The 16,125-nt window shown below is 47.5% G+C and overlaps 1 protein-coding gene across 4 annotated transcripts in view; it reads right to left on the reverse strand.

The window, feature by feature from the left end:
• Fam120b (family with sequence similarity 120 member B) overlaps positions 1–16,125 on the reverse strand; it is a 60,226-nt gene that overhangs the window by 8,173 nt on the left and 35,928 nt on the right. For all 4 annotated transcript variants that reach the window (XM_029471055.2, XM_021186472.3, XM_021186471.3 and 1 more), the window contains 4 exons: positions 9,061–9,233; positions 6,185–6,277; positions 1,300–1,506; positions 6–114 (listed from right to left, as the gene is read on the reverse strand). In XM_029471055.2, the coding sequence (XP_029326915.1) occupies positions 6–114; positions 1,300–1,506; positions 6,185–6,277; positions 9,061–9,233 (582 nt within the window). The remainder of the gene's footprint in view (positions 1–5; positions 115–1,299; positions 1,507–6,184; positions 6,278–9,060; positions 9,234–16,125) is intronic.

Consider the following 16,125-nt stretch of genomic DNA (forward strand, 5'->3'; position numbering starts at 1 on the left):
CCCACCTGTGTAAGGAGAGTCCCAATGTGTTCTGCCTACGATGCGTCGGTTCTCCTTGGAGCAGGCCTTGCAGACCACTGCCTTCAGGTTATGGAACTTGGTGAGCCACGATCTCTGCAAACAGATCAGATGAAAGAGTGGGATTGAACAGAGCAGGGTGTGAGGTGGCAGTGGTAGGATTCAACCTACTAGTAGTCTCTGTCCCCACATCAAACAGTGTAGAGTCATGCTCTGCACCAGGCGAAGAGGCTCTGCGTCTCTGCATTACCATGATCTGAAGAGGGTCTCAGATGACTGTTCCCCTCATGAGTCCCCTGGAAATGGCAGCAAATACCTATGATGTCTGCCTCTATCTTGTGTAGATTCAACAGTCATAGCTAAAAACTACTCCCCTGACAATCTACGAACACCGAGTGGAGGTGTTGGGGTCAAACACCAGCAGCAGACGGGGGTCTGATCGTTAGCTGTTCTGGTAGCTTCTTGAATTACTAGTCAAATTTCATCCTAGATAATTCTTTTAAGTGGGCTTGGTGTGAGATGGAGTGCTCAATTGTGCATTTTGAGGTACATAGACAAGGATAACTGGCAGCGGTGTTCCGGGGCTGCATTTTCTTCCGCCACGGCTGCCAGAGTCGCACCCAGATCTGAGGGAAGGGCTGCCCACTTGTTCTGCTCCTCTGAGTTCTAAACACTCACAGACCCGGCCACACCCTGGAACTGTGGTGAGAAATGGTGACGGCGACACATTGCCAAATGTTTTCCCTGTGGTGTGAAAACTTGGGAGTGTTTTATCTAACAGATCAGCATGTTCTCTCACAATCACACCGCCTTCTCATCCCTGTGGGTAAGAAAACATTCCAAATGAGCTTGGCGGGAGGCCTCATTTGGAAATCTTCCAGGAATCATGAAGCAATTCTACTGAGAAGGGCTGAGTCAGCAGTCGGGGTCCCCAGGCCATGGGCAGCCTTTCATAGCAGAAGGGTCTCCCCCAGCTAGTCTGCTGTCTGGGGGAACCCCTCTATAGATGGTGCAAGCCCTCCTCTCAGCTCATTCTCCCTACAGGAGCCACTAGCTAGATGAACACCAAGTGCTGCTGCTGAGCACGCCAACCTCATGTGTGGAGAACAGTTATGGAAATGTAAGCATGGTCCTAGCAGCTGTGTGAGGTGATGGGGGTGATGCCAGAGAACATGCCTGCTTTCCTAAAGCTTCCTACAGTGAGATGGGCAGACCTTCCAGGCTCATTACAGTGACTGACTTCAAATGTACTTGTTCCAATATACAAGAACCAGGACTCACATTTTGTTCCAAAAGAACTTCCACGGCATATCCCTTTTCAGACTGCAGGTACTTCTGATGGAAAAGCTTGCCATCAAACACATTCCAGGGCATAAACTCACTTGTTGTCCAGGGGAAGCCACATGCGCTATTGACTAGTACCAACGTGGTGAGGCCACGGACGAGGAGGGATCCCAGCTGCACAGCTCTGGAGTTAATGTAATCCAGCTGTGGAGACAGATGTGCACCAATAGCTCAAAACAGAGAGCTCAAGGTAGAAGTCAAATGTGAGAAACAAAAAGATAACTCAAGGGTCGATGCCTGCGAAGTCCTGAATAGGATGCTTGGCCTCCTGACGCTTCTGAATGAAAGAGGCCTGACAAGCAAGCTACACCAGAGAAGGATGACAGGAGCCCCTCCCATCGCCCACGAACACACCTCTGTTCACCATCCACCCACTAGGGCAGCAGGTACTCACATGGGCTCTCTCGTTACACAGATCCAGAATAGTCATTCTGGTTGTAGTGGTTTGAATGGGACCAGTTTCCATAGACTCTTTAAATTTGAAAGCTTGATCCTCAGTTGGTAGAACTGTTTGAAAGGGATTAGGAGGCGTGGCCTTGTTGGAGGAGGAGGTGTGTCATTGGGAGTGGGCTTTGAAGTTTCAATAGCCCACACCATTCCCAGTCTCCCCCCACCGCTGCCTGCCTGCCTTGGCCTTGTGGATCATATGAGCCCTTAGCGACTGCTCTTGTGCCGTGCTCCCTGCCTGCTGCCGTGCTCCCCACCATGATCATCAAGGACACATCTGTCTTGTCTCAGTGACAGAAAAGAAACTGAGACACTGCTCTAGGAAAATATGGGCTATCACAAGATGTGGCCACCAAGTCAAACTTACAAGATCACCTATTGTTAGGTTTATTCTCCTGAAAAACACAGGAAGAGAAGTTCCCTATGTTTTTAAAAATCATACTTCATCTCATTTCAATTGAATACCATTAAGAATAAAATGCCACATGGTAAAATCTCAAAAGGTGCCCAGGTTTTGACAAATTAAGAATGTCTTGCCTGAGCTCTGGAGAGATGGTTCAGTGGTTAAGTGGCTGCTCTTCCAGAGGACCTGGGCTTGATTCCCAGCACCCACACGGCAACTGTCTATAACCTCAGCTATAGGGGGTCCAAGGCCCTCATCTGGCTTTTAAAGGTAGAGTACAGAGGTGTGCATGGTGCACAGACACACATGCAGGCAGAAGACTCATACACATAAAATTAAAATAGATAAATAAAAAGTCTCAAAAAGGAGAATCTCTTGCTAACATGAAATACTTCTTTTCTTTGTAAATTCCATCTGTACATTCAACTTTCTTTGTTGTTGTTCTTTATGCGGCATAAGGTTCCACATCCCACAGGAAGCCACGCGTATTCCCCTGGATCTGTGATGCTGACCATGCTGCAGGCATCAACACTGCAGATGTCCAAGAAACCCCATTGAAAGGGGAGCACGAGTAAGCCAGCCCCTCTGGGCATCTATTTTGCTCACACTGACCAATGCTACCTTGAACACCATGACATATCTAAGAATTAATAAAACCGAAAAAAAGGTTAGAGAGGTGATCATTGTTTTAACCATTTTAATACACAAGGCCGCACTTAAATGAATTTGACAATTATTTTAAAAACTATCGGAAGTACAGTGGTGCACGGCTGTAGTTCCAGAATGGAGGAGGCTGAGGCATGCTGACTGTCACAAAGCTCATGACTCCCCGGGTCTGCGTGGTGAGTTCCAGGCCAGCAGGGGATACAGTGTGAGACCCTGTTTCTCTAAATAAAAAGTTGCTTATTGTGAGCCTGGATCACGGCAGACTCAGCCTTTAATCCTAAGGGCTCAGCTCCAGCTCCATAGACTGTTTATAAAGAGGTCTGGCTCCGAGACGCTCATTCCTTAGACAGAGCCACTAGGGGATACTTTGTAGGCTCTGATGGGGCTCTTCACTAGTGTAAAATTTCCATGCATGGGCTGCAGAGTCTACTATGAGCAGAACTGAATTTAACGAACTATTCTCAAAGCCCATTAATACCCGATTTTCCTTTCATCAACTCTATGAGTAAAGTGAGCAGACGTCCAGAGGCATAAGGTCTTCTTTCATGTGTTTTTTATCAAGGGTACAGTCTCTGGGGGAGGGCTCTCTATGTAGCCCTGGCTGCCCTGGATCTTGCTATGTAGATCCTGCCTCTGCCTGCCTCTGTCCCAGGAGCTGGGATTAAAGGCATGCACCACCACACCTAGCACCAGGGCAAGTCTGGACCTACAGATCACACTTCCGTTTAACTTGTACCTAGGCAATTCAGCTTAGTAAAACAGTTTTGAGGGTATTGCCTTCATAGCTCAGTTTCTATGTGCTCACTGGTAATACATGGACACTGACTGAATTCTGTATGCGGGGCTGTCATCCTGTTTTGTTTTCGTTTTGCAATTCCCTCAAGACTTTCCTTTTAGAGGACTTCTGGATAAGACGGCAGAGCAGAAGCCACGTTGGATGCAGTCACTGATTACAATTTGGGAATTAAAGGGAATATGAATATTTTATCACTCCATCTGCTACTTTTCCAAGCCTGAAATAGATTTGATCAACACCTCAACCAGCCTCTCTACCAGGGGACCCGTGGGACCCGTGGAATACGATGAATGGATTTGCTGCTGCCACTCAGACAGCGACTCCTACCCCTTCCTTCCAAAGCAGCATTTCCTGTAAGCAAACTGGGCTGAAAAACTCCTACCAGGAAATCTACCAAACATGCGGTGGTAAAAATGTCACATAAGCAGTTCCTGGTGGTTGCTACCAGGAACACTGTCAACACTCCAAATGAGGAAATGCAAAATTTCTGAGGGAGCTAAACACAAACTCTCACAGTGCTTTGGGTACAGCTCCCCGTCCCGTGGGAAGGCAGGAACTTTAGCTGCACCAAGTTTACCTCAGCTCTCCACAGCCAACAAAACAGTTAAGAAAACTCCATTCACCAGGGGGAGCTGGAAACCCACAGCAGAGAAAATGGGGCCATTTAAAACCAAAGGGAACACAACCTAGACCAGAACCAAGGGGACAAAGCGGCAGAGCAGCCAAGGAGAAGAAACCAACACTTGGGCTCTGCTCACATTTTCTTTTATGACAGACCACTCAGCTCTCCTTCCCCACGACAGCTATTCCTTATCTACATAGCACAGGCATGCATGGTAACAGGCCAACACTGGCCCCTACATAGGATGGGGAGGCACGGTAACAGGTCAATGCTGTCCACTACATAGCACAGGGAGACACTGTAACAGGCCAACTCTGTCCCCTACATAGCAAGGGAGGCACTGTAACAGGCCAAGGCTGTCTCCTACATAGCCCAGGAAGGCACGGTTACAGGCCAACTCTGTCCCCTACATAGCACAGGGAGACACTGTAACAGGCCAAAGCTGTCCCCTACATAACACGGAGAGGCACTGTAACAGGCCAATGCTGTCCCCTACTGTTCATATTACACATTCTTACACTCTTCTTTCTTAACCTGTTCTTTTCTTTTAAATCTTCCTTTCTCTCTTCTGATGCTTATTCCACTTGGTTCTACATCTCTGAAAGCTGAGAGGCTGACTTGGTTTACAACCACTGAGTATATATATTTACTTTTTCTTAGTCTACAACTAATCCAAAGCCCCACATATCCACCCCACTTCCCCCTTTGCCCTGACTATCACCAGGCCTATTCATGCCCCTCTCCTCTGCTTCCCATCGAGTGGCCTAAGCTTACTGCTAGGTTCATGGTGACTGTCCAGCTCTTTTCTACTTTGCATCCATCCTAGCAGTATTAGTATTCATAGTACTGCCAGGGTCCATTCACTTTCTACACTAATCCCTACCTAGCAAGTGTGTTCTGTAGTTACCTGCAACTCCATCACTGGAGTGGTGTAACTACTGGAAGTATAGTTCCCAACCCACAGGGGCAGAGCATAGACTGAGCCTGGCGCTTAGAACAACAGTCTAAGAGATGAAAACATAGCTATAGTACAACCCCTCTCTTCCAAATACTGCAAATGTGACCACTCAGAGAAGAGAGGCAAGCTGAATTCACAGAAAACAGCCAACACGTCTTATCTTAACCTGTACTCTGATCACAGATGGGCAAATCCCAGGGCAAGACCACAAGGAACATGAAAAATCAAGGCAACTCATTTCCAGAAATCATCAACTGCATACTAATGACTCATAACTACTGTTATTTAGATGAAACTCTGGATGTATGATTGAAGAGAATGATTATAAATATGGTAAATATTATGAGGAGGACTCCAGTATTTTCTGAGAACACAAACAGGCAACAGAAAGGAATAAGACGCCAATACACAACATGAAAGGAGAATAAGAGATAAATACTGAAGAAAACCTAAACCAGAATGGTAATGGAATGAAAAACACAATAGGAAATCAAAGTCCAGGGGGTCGTCAGCAATAGAATGGATCACAAAGACACGGACTATCAAGGTACGAACTCTGCTCCTTGGTGGGGACCCAGGGTCTCCCTAGATTTCTCCCAACACCCCTCCCTTTCAATTCTTTCTTCTAGCCCATCTCCACTCCTCTGTGACATTCACAGATCCACAGTACCACTTTCTACAAGGGAGTCCCAGTGCCCGCACTAATCTGGGGCCCAGGAGGCAACCTTGACTATCCTATCTGTCCTCCATTGCAGCCTCTCCAGAGCTCCTTCAGTCCTGCTGAAGTCTGCAGCAGGAGCCCTTCCTCTCACCCCTGAGGACTCACTCCACCTCTTGGTGCAGACCTACTTCTTTCCCACTGCCCTCTTCAGCCTTTCATGCCCTCTTCATGGTTACATCCATGGCTGTGGTGACTGACCGTGACTATACCTGTAAGTGCATGAGCTGGGAGGTTGATTTTCCTTGGAGGCACAAGGCCTGAGCGATAAATGCATGCAGATCTTCCAGGGAAAGAGTGTCCACCTGAAAAGCACAGGAAAGGGCCAGCGTGAGTATACTGAAAACAAGCAACGCTTTTTATAAGTGGGTCTCAGTTGCCAAATATGGGTGTGTTTATACACACAAACACACACACACACACACACACACACACACACGAAAATGCACAGGTGTACATACAGCTACACAGTGAGTGAACCAGTGGCATGGGAAGATGGGGAGAGCAAGCCTCTGCTCTCGTCATCCACAACTCTAGGCCACAAAGCTCTCAAGTGGGGCAAACACTTCTGTGTAAAATGTACAAAACAGATGGCTCGGAGGCTGAGGTGGGGTACCCACGGCTAGCGGAACACCCAACTTCGACAATCCTGGATGTAGCCTATCCTTGGATCCCAGCAACATAACTCGGGCCCCCCCCCCACTCTGTGGAATCAAAAAGTCAAAGTGTGGGGGAAAAACCCAAATGGAGACAGCGAGAGATTAACTCGGCCTTTAAAGTAAGTTATGTGATGAGGAGACCCAAGGACATGGTGTCTCTGCCCACTCAGCTTCACACACTCCTGATGCTGACACTGCCTGCGCTTAGCCACGATGATAGTAGTCGTCAGTGCCAACTCTACTGGACTTTGGATCACTCTGGAAACATGCTTGTGGGTGTGTCTATGAGGGTGCTTCAGCAATGTGACCTGCTGTCTCTGACTTCCCTGTTGCCCTGCCTTCCCCACCATAATGAACTACACATCCTCAAACTGTACAAACCAGAATAAACCCTTCCTCACTTAGCACTGCTTCTGTCAGGTGTCTGATCGCAGCAATGAGAAAGGCGACTAACCCACGTGTCTAGTTAGCTGTCCAGTGCTGTGATGAAACTGTGTCACCAGAAGCAGCATGGGGTGGTGGCGGGGCATTCGGGGCATCATCAAAGGAAGCCAAGCATCCAGTGGCAGCCAGGAAGTGAAAGCCATGGAGGGTGCTGCTTACTAGCTTGCTCCTATGGCTTGCTCTGCCTGCTTTCACATAGCATACAAGATCACTGCCCCACCCCCACCCCAGGAATGGCATCACCAACAGTGAGCTAGACCTCCGCCCCCTCCCACATCAATCAAGAAAATGCACCATGGGCTTCCCCACACACCAACTTGATGGGGGGATTTTCTCAATCAAGGTTCCTTCTTCCGAAATGACTCTGGCTTCTGTCAAACTGACATATAAGTGGCCAGCACAGTGACCGCACTGGTAATCAACTAGGAACAATATGCTAATCACTCATGCAATTCTACTCTTACACAAGAGCTCTTCTGAGGGAGGAGTACATAGTGGCAGCAAAAACCAGGGGGGAAACAACAGTGACAACCCACTGGTAAAATTTAACCAAGATCACCTGGGAAATAAAATGCTTGCATGCCTCTGTCTGATAAAATGGTCCCTATAAACCAGAAAAAATATGGGCTTTATACCCCCCCTCACCCTGAAAACCCCCTGGAAAGATACTGTACAGGGCTTGACTCAGGTACGAGCTACCAGTCACAGGTCACGAGTCATGGAGATCTGGAAATTCAGACCTGCCACTCTCCTGTTCCATGTTTATTTCAAAGGATGCACCATTATTAGACAAATCCTGAAGACACAGGACTTATGACAAGGCCAAGCACACATATAGATTATAAAATCCATGAGCTGCCATCTCTGCTTAGACTGAGGTCCACTGGTATGTAATTTTACCCACAATTAGTCGCATTTGGAGTCTGATTTTTTTTTTTTTTTTGGTTTTTCGAGACAGGGTTTCTCTGTTTAGCCCTGGCTGTCCTGGAACTTACTCTGTAGACCAGGCTGGCCTCAAACTCAGAAATCTGCCTGCCTCTGCCTCCCAAGTGCTGGGATTAAAGGCGTGCACCACCACGCCCGGCATGACACCAGCCAACTCTCATTTGTCTTTTCTCACAGTTAACTAAGCATGATTGTTAATTTGATGGGATTTAGAATTAACCATTGAAACAAACATCTGGACATGATTGTTGGAAGTTTCTAGACTGGGTTAGCCAAAATGGAAGAACCAACCCCAATGTAGGTGGAACCATTTTGTGGGCAACAGTCCCAGGCTGAATAAAAACAAGAAAATACGCATAGCACCAGCATTTATTATTCTACCCATGAATAGGATCAACTGCCTTGAGCCCATGCTACCATGGCCTTGCTGTTCTCCCTGTCATGATGGATTTGTCCCCTCAAACTCTGGGCCACAGTAACTTCTTTGCTAATGTGGCTTTGGCCAGGGATTTTACTGTACCAATAATCAAAGTAAAAACTATAATGCATGTCCAAGATTTCCTCAAACCAGACACACCCACATGGTGGCTCACAACCAACCGTATCTCCAGTTCCAGGGAATCTAAACCACTCTTCTGACCTCCCTGGGTACCAGGCACATAGGCAGTGCACACAAACATGGGACGGGTGGAACAAAACACTCATATACTTAAAATGAAATATTTTTAAAAAGGCAATTTAAGTTCAACCATATAAAATTATATTTTATGATTTATCCTTCTAGGTTTGCCACAGTATTCTGAGAGAAAAGTCAACACTGTGAACAAATATGTACACCACTTACTTATCGATACACTAATCCCTTGCTGTGAAAAGTCCTGACTTGTCCTCTCCATGAGCACCTTGAAGGATTAATTGTGTTCTGTGGAAAGAGACCACGGGACCTGGCCATAGAAACACGTGTGCACAGCACTCCGGGAAGGTAAGGACAGAGACAAAGGGCTTTCTATATCATACAGAACCGTAAGCTTAGCGTGTACCTGGACAAAGAGGTAGATCAGGAGGCAGCACAGCGCTCTCAGTGGGCTCTCAACTGCTTGCAGCTCTTCTCTTGAGGAGGAAAGGTTGAAGCAGGCTAGCAACGTGTCCAGGCGCCGGGCCTGCGCTGCTGGCTCTTGGCTCAGCCACAGAACTTCCAAGCTAGGTGTTCCTCCTAAAAAAAAAAGAAATCCGTACAGCATGATCGTAATACACTTTTGGAAGTACAGTGAAGAATGGTTCATCTCTTCCCTATCTGATTTACGTGGGCACTCAGGGGTTAACAGAACCAGAGGGCAGAACGCAGCTTCTAAGTTTCAAAGAAAACAGACTTTAAGTGCCAGCACAGACCCACTCAAGACCCGGCTGATAACTAGTGTGTGTGTGTGTGTGTGTGTGTGTGTGTGTGTGTGTGTGTGTGTAGGAAATGGGGTTTTCACCTGTGCTCACGCTACACACCACACTGAGGAATGTTTTTCAGAAAAGACAACCTTCCCTGGAAGGACCTAGTAACAGGATGGTATGTTCTAGGAAAAGGCCACCCACCTACCCCGTCTGTCAGTTAGTTAGCGCTAACTAACTCCTCTTAAATGGGTGGTTTCAAAACCTTTATGTTCAAAAGACTCAGTTGTGGAGACTCTGGGATGTATATAAAGCTCCTGATCTGAGAGGTCTATGTGCCAGTGATTGTGCATTCAAAGATCCTATAGCCTGAGATGCACGTTTCCAAAACCAACAAACAAAAAGGCCTAAAAGGTAATTTTTAGTGTTCTATTGCTATGTTATGCAGGCCCATCGAAACAATTACTAAACTTTTGAAAAAAAGTTAACTTTCCTGTTAACTTGACGATGACAAACCGTCCTGAATACGGGTGACAAACAGTGGCAACGCTACACAAACATGAAGGTGCTGGCCCTAAGAACTGAGGCAGCACCTCTCCAGGCAGCTGTGGGCACTGATTGAAAGTCCAGAGCAGCCAGGGTGAGACATCTCACATGTTCACCATGAAAACAAAGCACAGAACCAAATGCTCTCAGAAGCCAGGGACTCGGAGGAAACTCCTTCTCACCTCTTCCCACCTCAGAAGCAGAGCGACATAGTAAGTCACTTGCTGTCCTGAAAAGGCTAAAGTATTTCATTTACCAAACACGTCTTCTCTTATTAATTTTGGAAAGAAGGCCATTTTCTCTGAGAGAAAGAAAATGCTTTATGGAACTGTCCTCTGAGACATGGGTACTTAAGGACCCCCCCACACACACACTCCAAGGTCAGGGTGGGTGTCTGAGAGCCTGTTAGAAACTGCTCCCAATGTGTGTGAAGGGTTGCTGCCTATGCACTTGTGAACGAAGAACTGTTTTGTGTTTTAAATGGTTGAAAGGGCAATCAAAAGAAAACTGCTATTTCCTGGTACAAGCAAATATAAAATTCTAACGTTAGTTCAATGTTCGTCTAGTCTAACTGGAAGCTTGCTCTGCACCCTTGTGCACACATTATCTGTGACTTCTTCCAATTTGATGACATAGGTAATAAATAACAGAAAGCCACAGGGCCCACAAAGCCAACCACACTTACTGTAAGACATTAGAAACAAAAGACTTGCTAACAGCCTCTGATATAAGGGAAATGCTACGTTTCTACTATCATAGTTATTTCAAATATTAAAGTACCTAGAAGAGAGTCTTTTAAATTATAAAAGTCAGAGGTTACAAATTCCTAAAAAACAAACAAGCAAAACCCTTCCACCTTTCCACCCAGACATTACAGTATTTAAAACACAGAGGAAAAACAGCATGGAGACCATCGTCTATCCCACCAGAGCACCAAAGTAAAGAGTGAGAGATTCACTTCACTGCTCAAGACGGTAAAGGCCATTTCTTCATGAAAATGATACTTCTGCATACGTCAGAGTTTAATATTAAAGAAACCCGGCGATTTGTGAAATATATCCAGAATTGGAGATGGCAGAAGTGGTGAGCAAGGGACTCCCAGGCTGAGTGAGTGGTGACCATTTTCATTCCCAGCCTTCAGTCCCTGGAGTTCAGGGACTCAACTCCAGGAGACAGCTTTAGATGTGGAGGTGAAGACTGAAAGTGGCTGACAAGAGAGTGCCCTGGGGCTCCTCAGCGGTACCGTGCTGACCAAGCATCCAGAGGGCCTAGGTTTGAGCCTCAGCACTAAAATAAGAACAAGTCAACTCTTAATTTCTTCACTTCTTGTCACAGAAGTTTCTGATCACTATGTACTGATGTGTGTAACCACTGGTACATTTATACTGAGCAGATCCATAAAAATGACTGCTGCCTGGGAAGAGCTCGCAGCAAACAGATTCTCCATCAGGTGTAGTGGTGCACGCTTTGAATCTCAGCACTTGGGAAGTAGCAGAGAGAGGTGGATCTCTCTCTGTGAGTTCAAGGCCAGTGTGGACAGTCTAGATAGTCCAAGACAGCCAGGGCTACAGAGAGAGCCTGTCTCAAAACAGCAAAAAGACTATGCAAGCAAACTGAAGTTTAATAATGCAAAGATTAAGGGCTAGTGTTTAACCTTCTGGCAGTCAGGTGCCTAACATGCAGAAGTCCCCAGGTTAAATCTCAGTTATGAAAAAGAAATTTAAATTACTTCAGGTCAAATGGAGAAAAGGTGAACTGGGGAAGGGGCTCTGAGGAGGTTTCAAGAGGAAAGGCAGGCTCATTCGGCCTGGGCGCTGTTGGAAGAACATGGCTTCTGGAATTGTAGGCAGACAGCAATGAGCACGTGCTAAGACCCTGTCCCTTCCTTCCCTTATAACCAAACATCATGTGCAGGAGAGCAGAGAGTCCACTGACAGTGGGATCACCTGGTGCTCCCTTTGCTGAGAGTCCAGACACAGTGGGATCACCTGGTGCTCCCTTTGCTGAGAGTCCACTGACAGTGGGATCACCTGGTGCTCCCTTTGCTGAGAGTCCAGACACAGTGGGATCACCTGGTGCTCCCTTTGCTGAGAGTCCACTGACAGTGGGATCACCTGGTGCTCCCTTTGCTGAGAGTCCAGACACAGTGGGATCACCTGGTGCTCCCTTTGCTGAGAGTCCAGACACAGTGGGATCACCTGGTGCTCCCTTTGCTGAGAGTCCAGACACAGTGGGATCACCTGGTGCTTCCTTTGCTGAGAGTCCAGACACAGTGGGATCACCTGGTGCTCCCTTTGCTGAGAGTCCAGACACAGTGGGATCACCTGGTGCTCCCTTTGCTGAGAGTCCAGACACAGTGGGATCACCTGGTGCTCCCTTTGCTGAGAGTCCAGACACAGTGGGATCACCTGGTGCTCCCTTTGCTGAGAGTCCAGACACAGTGGGATCACCTGGTGCTCCCTTTGCTGAGAGTCCAGACACAGTGGGATCACCTGGTGCTCCCTTTGCTGAGAGTCCAGACACAGTGGGATCACCTGGTGCTCCCTTTGCTGAGATTCCAGACACAGTGGGATCACCTGGTGCTTCCTTTGCTGAGAGTCCAGACACAGTGGGATCACCTGGTGCTCCCTTTGCTGAGAGTCCACTGACAGTGGGATCACCTGGTGCTCCCTTTGCTGAGAGTCCAGACACAGTGGGATCACCTGGTGCTCCCTTTGCTGAGAGTCCAGACACAGTGGGATCACCTGGTGCTTCCTTTGCTGAGAGTCCAGACACAGTGGGATCACCTGGTGCTCCCTTTGCTGAGAGTCCACTGACAGTGGGATCACCTGGTGCTCCCTTTGCTGAGAGTCCAGACACAGTGGGATCACCTGGTGCTCCCTTTGCTGAGAGTCCAGACACAGTGGGATCACCTGGTGCTTCCTTTGCTGAGAGTCCAGACACAGTGGGATCACCTGGTGCTCCCTTTGCTGAGATTCCAGACACAGTGGGATCACCTGGTGCTCCCTTTGCTCACACACAGTAGTATCACAGCAGCTACATGACAGAGCAACTGAAAGGACAAGGGTTATTTAAGCTCACAGCTTCAGAGGAGTTCACAGCATTACAACAGTGACCCGAGGCAGCAGCTTACTCACACTGCAGCTACTCACACTGCCACCCACAAGCTGTAGACACATGTCATAACCCGAAGCAGGGAAGACCCGCTGTTATAGACCCACTGTTTCAGCCAGACCCTACCTCCTAACGCACTCACAGCCTTTACCACAGCACCACGATCCAAGGACCAACTGTTGGAAATATGAGCCTGCAGGGAATTTCAGATTTAAGTCATAACATGTGATTTGTGGAGAATGTTCAGAAGCAATTACAGACCATCCACGTGACATATGCTTCTGACAGTGGGTACTAAGCTGGGAATGAGACAGACCCAGTGTGAGCGTTTAGCGAGCTCACACATGGGCTAGGGGAGCATCGGAAACTGACCAAATGATGGCTGCTATCGCAGAGTCTTATCAAGAGAGTTCTGTGAAGAAGACAGATGTGAGCTAAGACTGAAGACAGAGGCGTCAGCTGGGGCGAAGAGACACTCAGGGATGGCAAATGTCTCAGGCCTTTAGGGTGGAGTCCTGGGAATGAAACGGAGGTGAGCACGAAGGGAGGTTTGTAATCCCATATGTGAAAGAGGACTCTGGCTGAAGTGGGAGTGCTGAAAAATCAAACCGGACACAGAGGTGGGAGGGGGACAGACACAGCAACCCCAAGGGAAGCTGAGATGGTATTCTCTGCACTGGCAAACAGAGGTGCCCACTTCAAGTATGGATGTGCAGTAGAGCCTCCTCACAGGGACCAGGATTGTAGGCAGCAGAGCATGAGTGGACAGGCTGTCTCTGTGGTTCCTGGTTTCCACTGGCTGTGGCCTCACTGGTGGGGTACCAGCAAGGAATAGACACAAGCATGGAATGGGGCTTCATTCTCTCCTCTCAGACCTGGGTCTTTTTGTAAGAGTAGCAACCGCAGTACAACCTGGTAATGCATAAGTACGGTCCTCAGCCCATCCTGCTCTACACACCTAGAAAATCTTGGCAGTCAGCTAGCAATTTTGTTTTTGTTTTGTCTTGTGCTCATACCAGGAGATTCTGATCCATGTAAAGTGTGAACACCACCAGGCATCCTTTAACCCCTTCACCACGTACAGGCCATTAGAAACTGGTGCTCGAGAAGCCTGGAAATGTAAGAGATTACAGAGAGCCACCAGGGCGCAAGACCATACACCAAATCTCTCCTTTAAAATTATTATTATTTTTAAGGTATGTGTCTGTGCTTGTGTGACTGCATGGAGGAGCCCATCAGCGTCTATGGAACTGAAGCTACAGACTGTTGTGAGCGTCCATGTAGGTGCTGAGAGCCAAGGCAGGTCTCCTGTAAGAGCAGCTGTATGGCTCTCTTAACTGCCAAGCCATCTACTCAGTACCTTAAAAGCAATTCACCCTACCTCTCCCTCCCTCCTTCCCTCTCCCTCTTTTTGGAAGGACAACTTTTTATAGTATTTACGTTCAACAGGAAACTCAGCACTGCACATTTAAACCAGTTTGGTGGAAAAAGCTCTTTGCCGGTGTCTTTTCCAGTTTGCCATATCAAGGCACAGATCTTGGACCTAGGCTGTTGCCTCTAGACAGATCTTGTCACATCTGCTCCTGTAATTAGTCCTGATAGCTTCCAGCAGCTTAGCTAGGGCTCCTTTGTCTTCTGATTAACTTGTGTGAAGGCAATGGTGGTGGTCCAGTGCTCCAGGCTGGCTTTCTCCTTGATGATCTAGTAGGAGACACCACCGTCTTGCTACCCAGTAAAGGCAGAAGACGAGGACCGCAATGGGATCTATATCCCAGGCGACCACCACCAGCTCATACTTCCTGTTCTTCAGGAAGGTGGTAACAGTGCTGCCCCCTACTCAAAGGACAGGTGGTCTCTCAGTGGCGTTGTCCCCTTAGCCAGCAGCTTTTGTCTCAGCATGAGACAACAATTTTGCTGCTGTTTTTCTTGCTGTCTTTGGCTTGCACTTGTGGGCGAGCCTGAGAAGGTGAGTAGGTGTTGGACGGTCCAGAGGCGGGCTGTTAACTGCAGGAGGTACCTCAGCTACTTAAAGGCTTTGCCGTTGCAGCTCAATGGGGCGAGATCTCTTATCCAAGGCCAAAGTTCTCAGGCTTTTTTCCAAACAGGATTCAAAAGCAGGCCTCCTTTTGGCCCCCTGCTTCTCTATAGCAACAGCTGCAGGGGCCGCATTCTTTTCCTTGGTGTTCTTTTCTGTCAGCATCTTGGTGGGGTGGGAGAAATAACCCCAAATCCCTTAGTGTCAGAGAATTTAATTTCTAAATGTAATCAATAATTTGTCTAGTCAATAAATGCCAAATGTCCATGTAGGAGATAAAAGGTTTTAGTCTCCTCCAGGTTATGGGGTCCCTCTGGTGTAGCTATATGAAGGCTTTGTCACAGGGCTTTTCTCAACTTCCTCCCATAGGTCTTTAGTTTCATCTTCACCAGGGCAGGGTGGGGCGTGTTTTGAAGGACACCTAGATGAAGTCTTTGTAATCATAACTAACTGGTTGCTGAGACTGCCCCAAAAGAGAGGAGATTTTTAGTTTTAACTAAAAATTGTACTTTAACAAGGAGTATGATTAACAAAACAAAAAGGGGATCAGCTCAGGAGAGCAGTTTGCTTACGAGGGAAGTGTACATATTCACTCTTGTCCACCGATGGATGTGTACGTGTGGGCACAACCACGCATGCGCACACGCTTTCAGGCACTCATTCTCTCTCAGTTCATATACTCACATCCATGTTCTCGTCTAGAGTCTGGGCTAAAAAAAACCAGTGTAGAAGCAATGGGACCCCTACATTTCATGTATAAGAAAAGGGCAGCTGGGGTTTATACCCATAGTTCAGAGGCCATAACACACACCTCGTCTCCAGACCACAGAGGGAGAACATCAGCTTCAAAATCTGATTATTAATGTGGTAAAAGTCTGCGTGAACAGTAAAAACCAGGTAAATACGCTTTAGGAAGGATGTAGTTCCAGAGGCCACTGCTGAAGCCCGAAAGACACATCTAGGGGGCTACAGTGAGGTTCCCCAAATAAGCACAAAGCAATGCCCAGCTTGTGTTCTCACAGCTGTAAAC

The sequence above is a fragment of the Mus caroli genome, unplaced genomic scaffold, assembly GCF_978045245.1.
Source record: "Mus caroli unplaced genomic scaffold, Mus_caroli_1 scaffold_18, whole genome shotgun sequence".
NCBI lineage: Eukaryota > Metazoa > Chordata > Mammalia > Rodentia > Muridae > Mus > Mus caroli.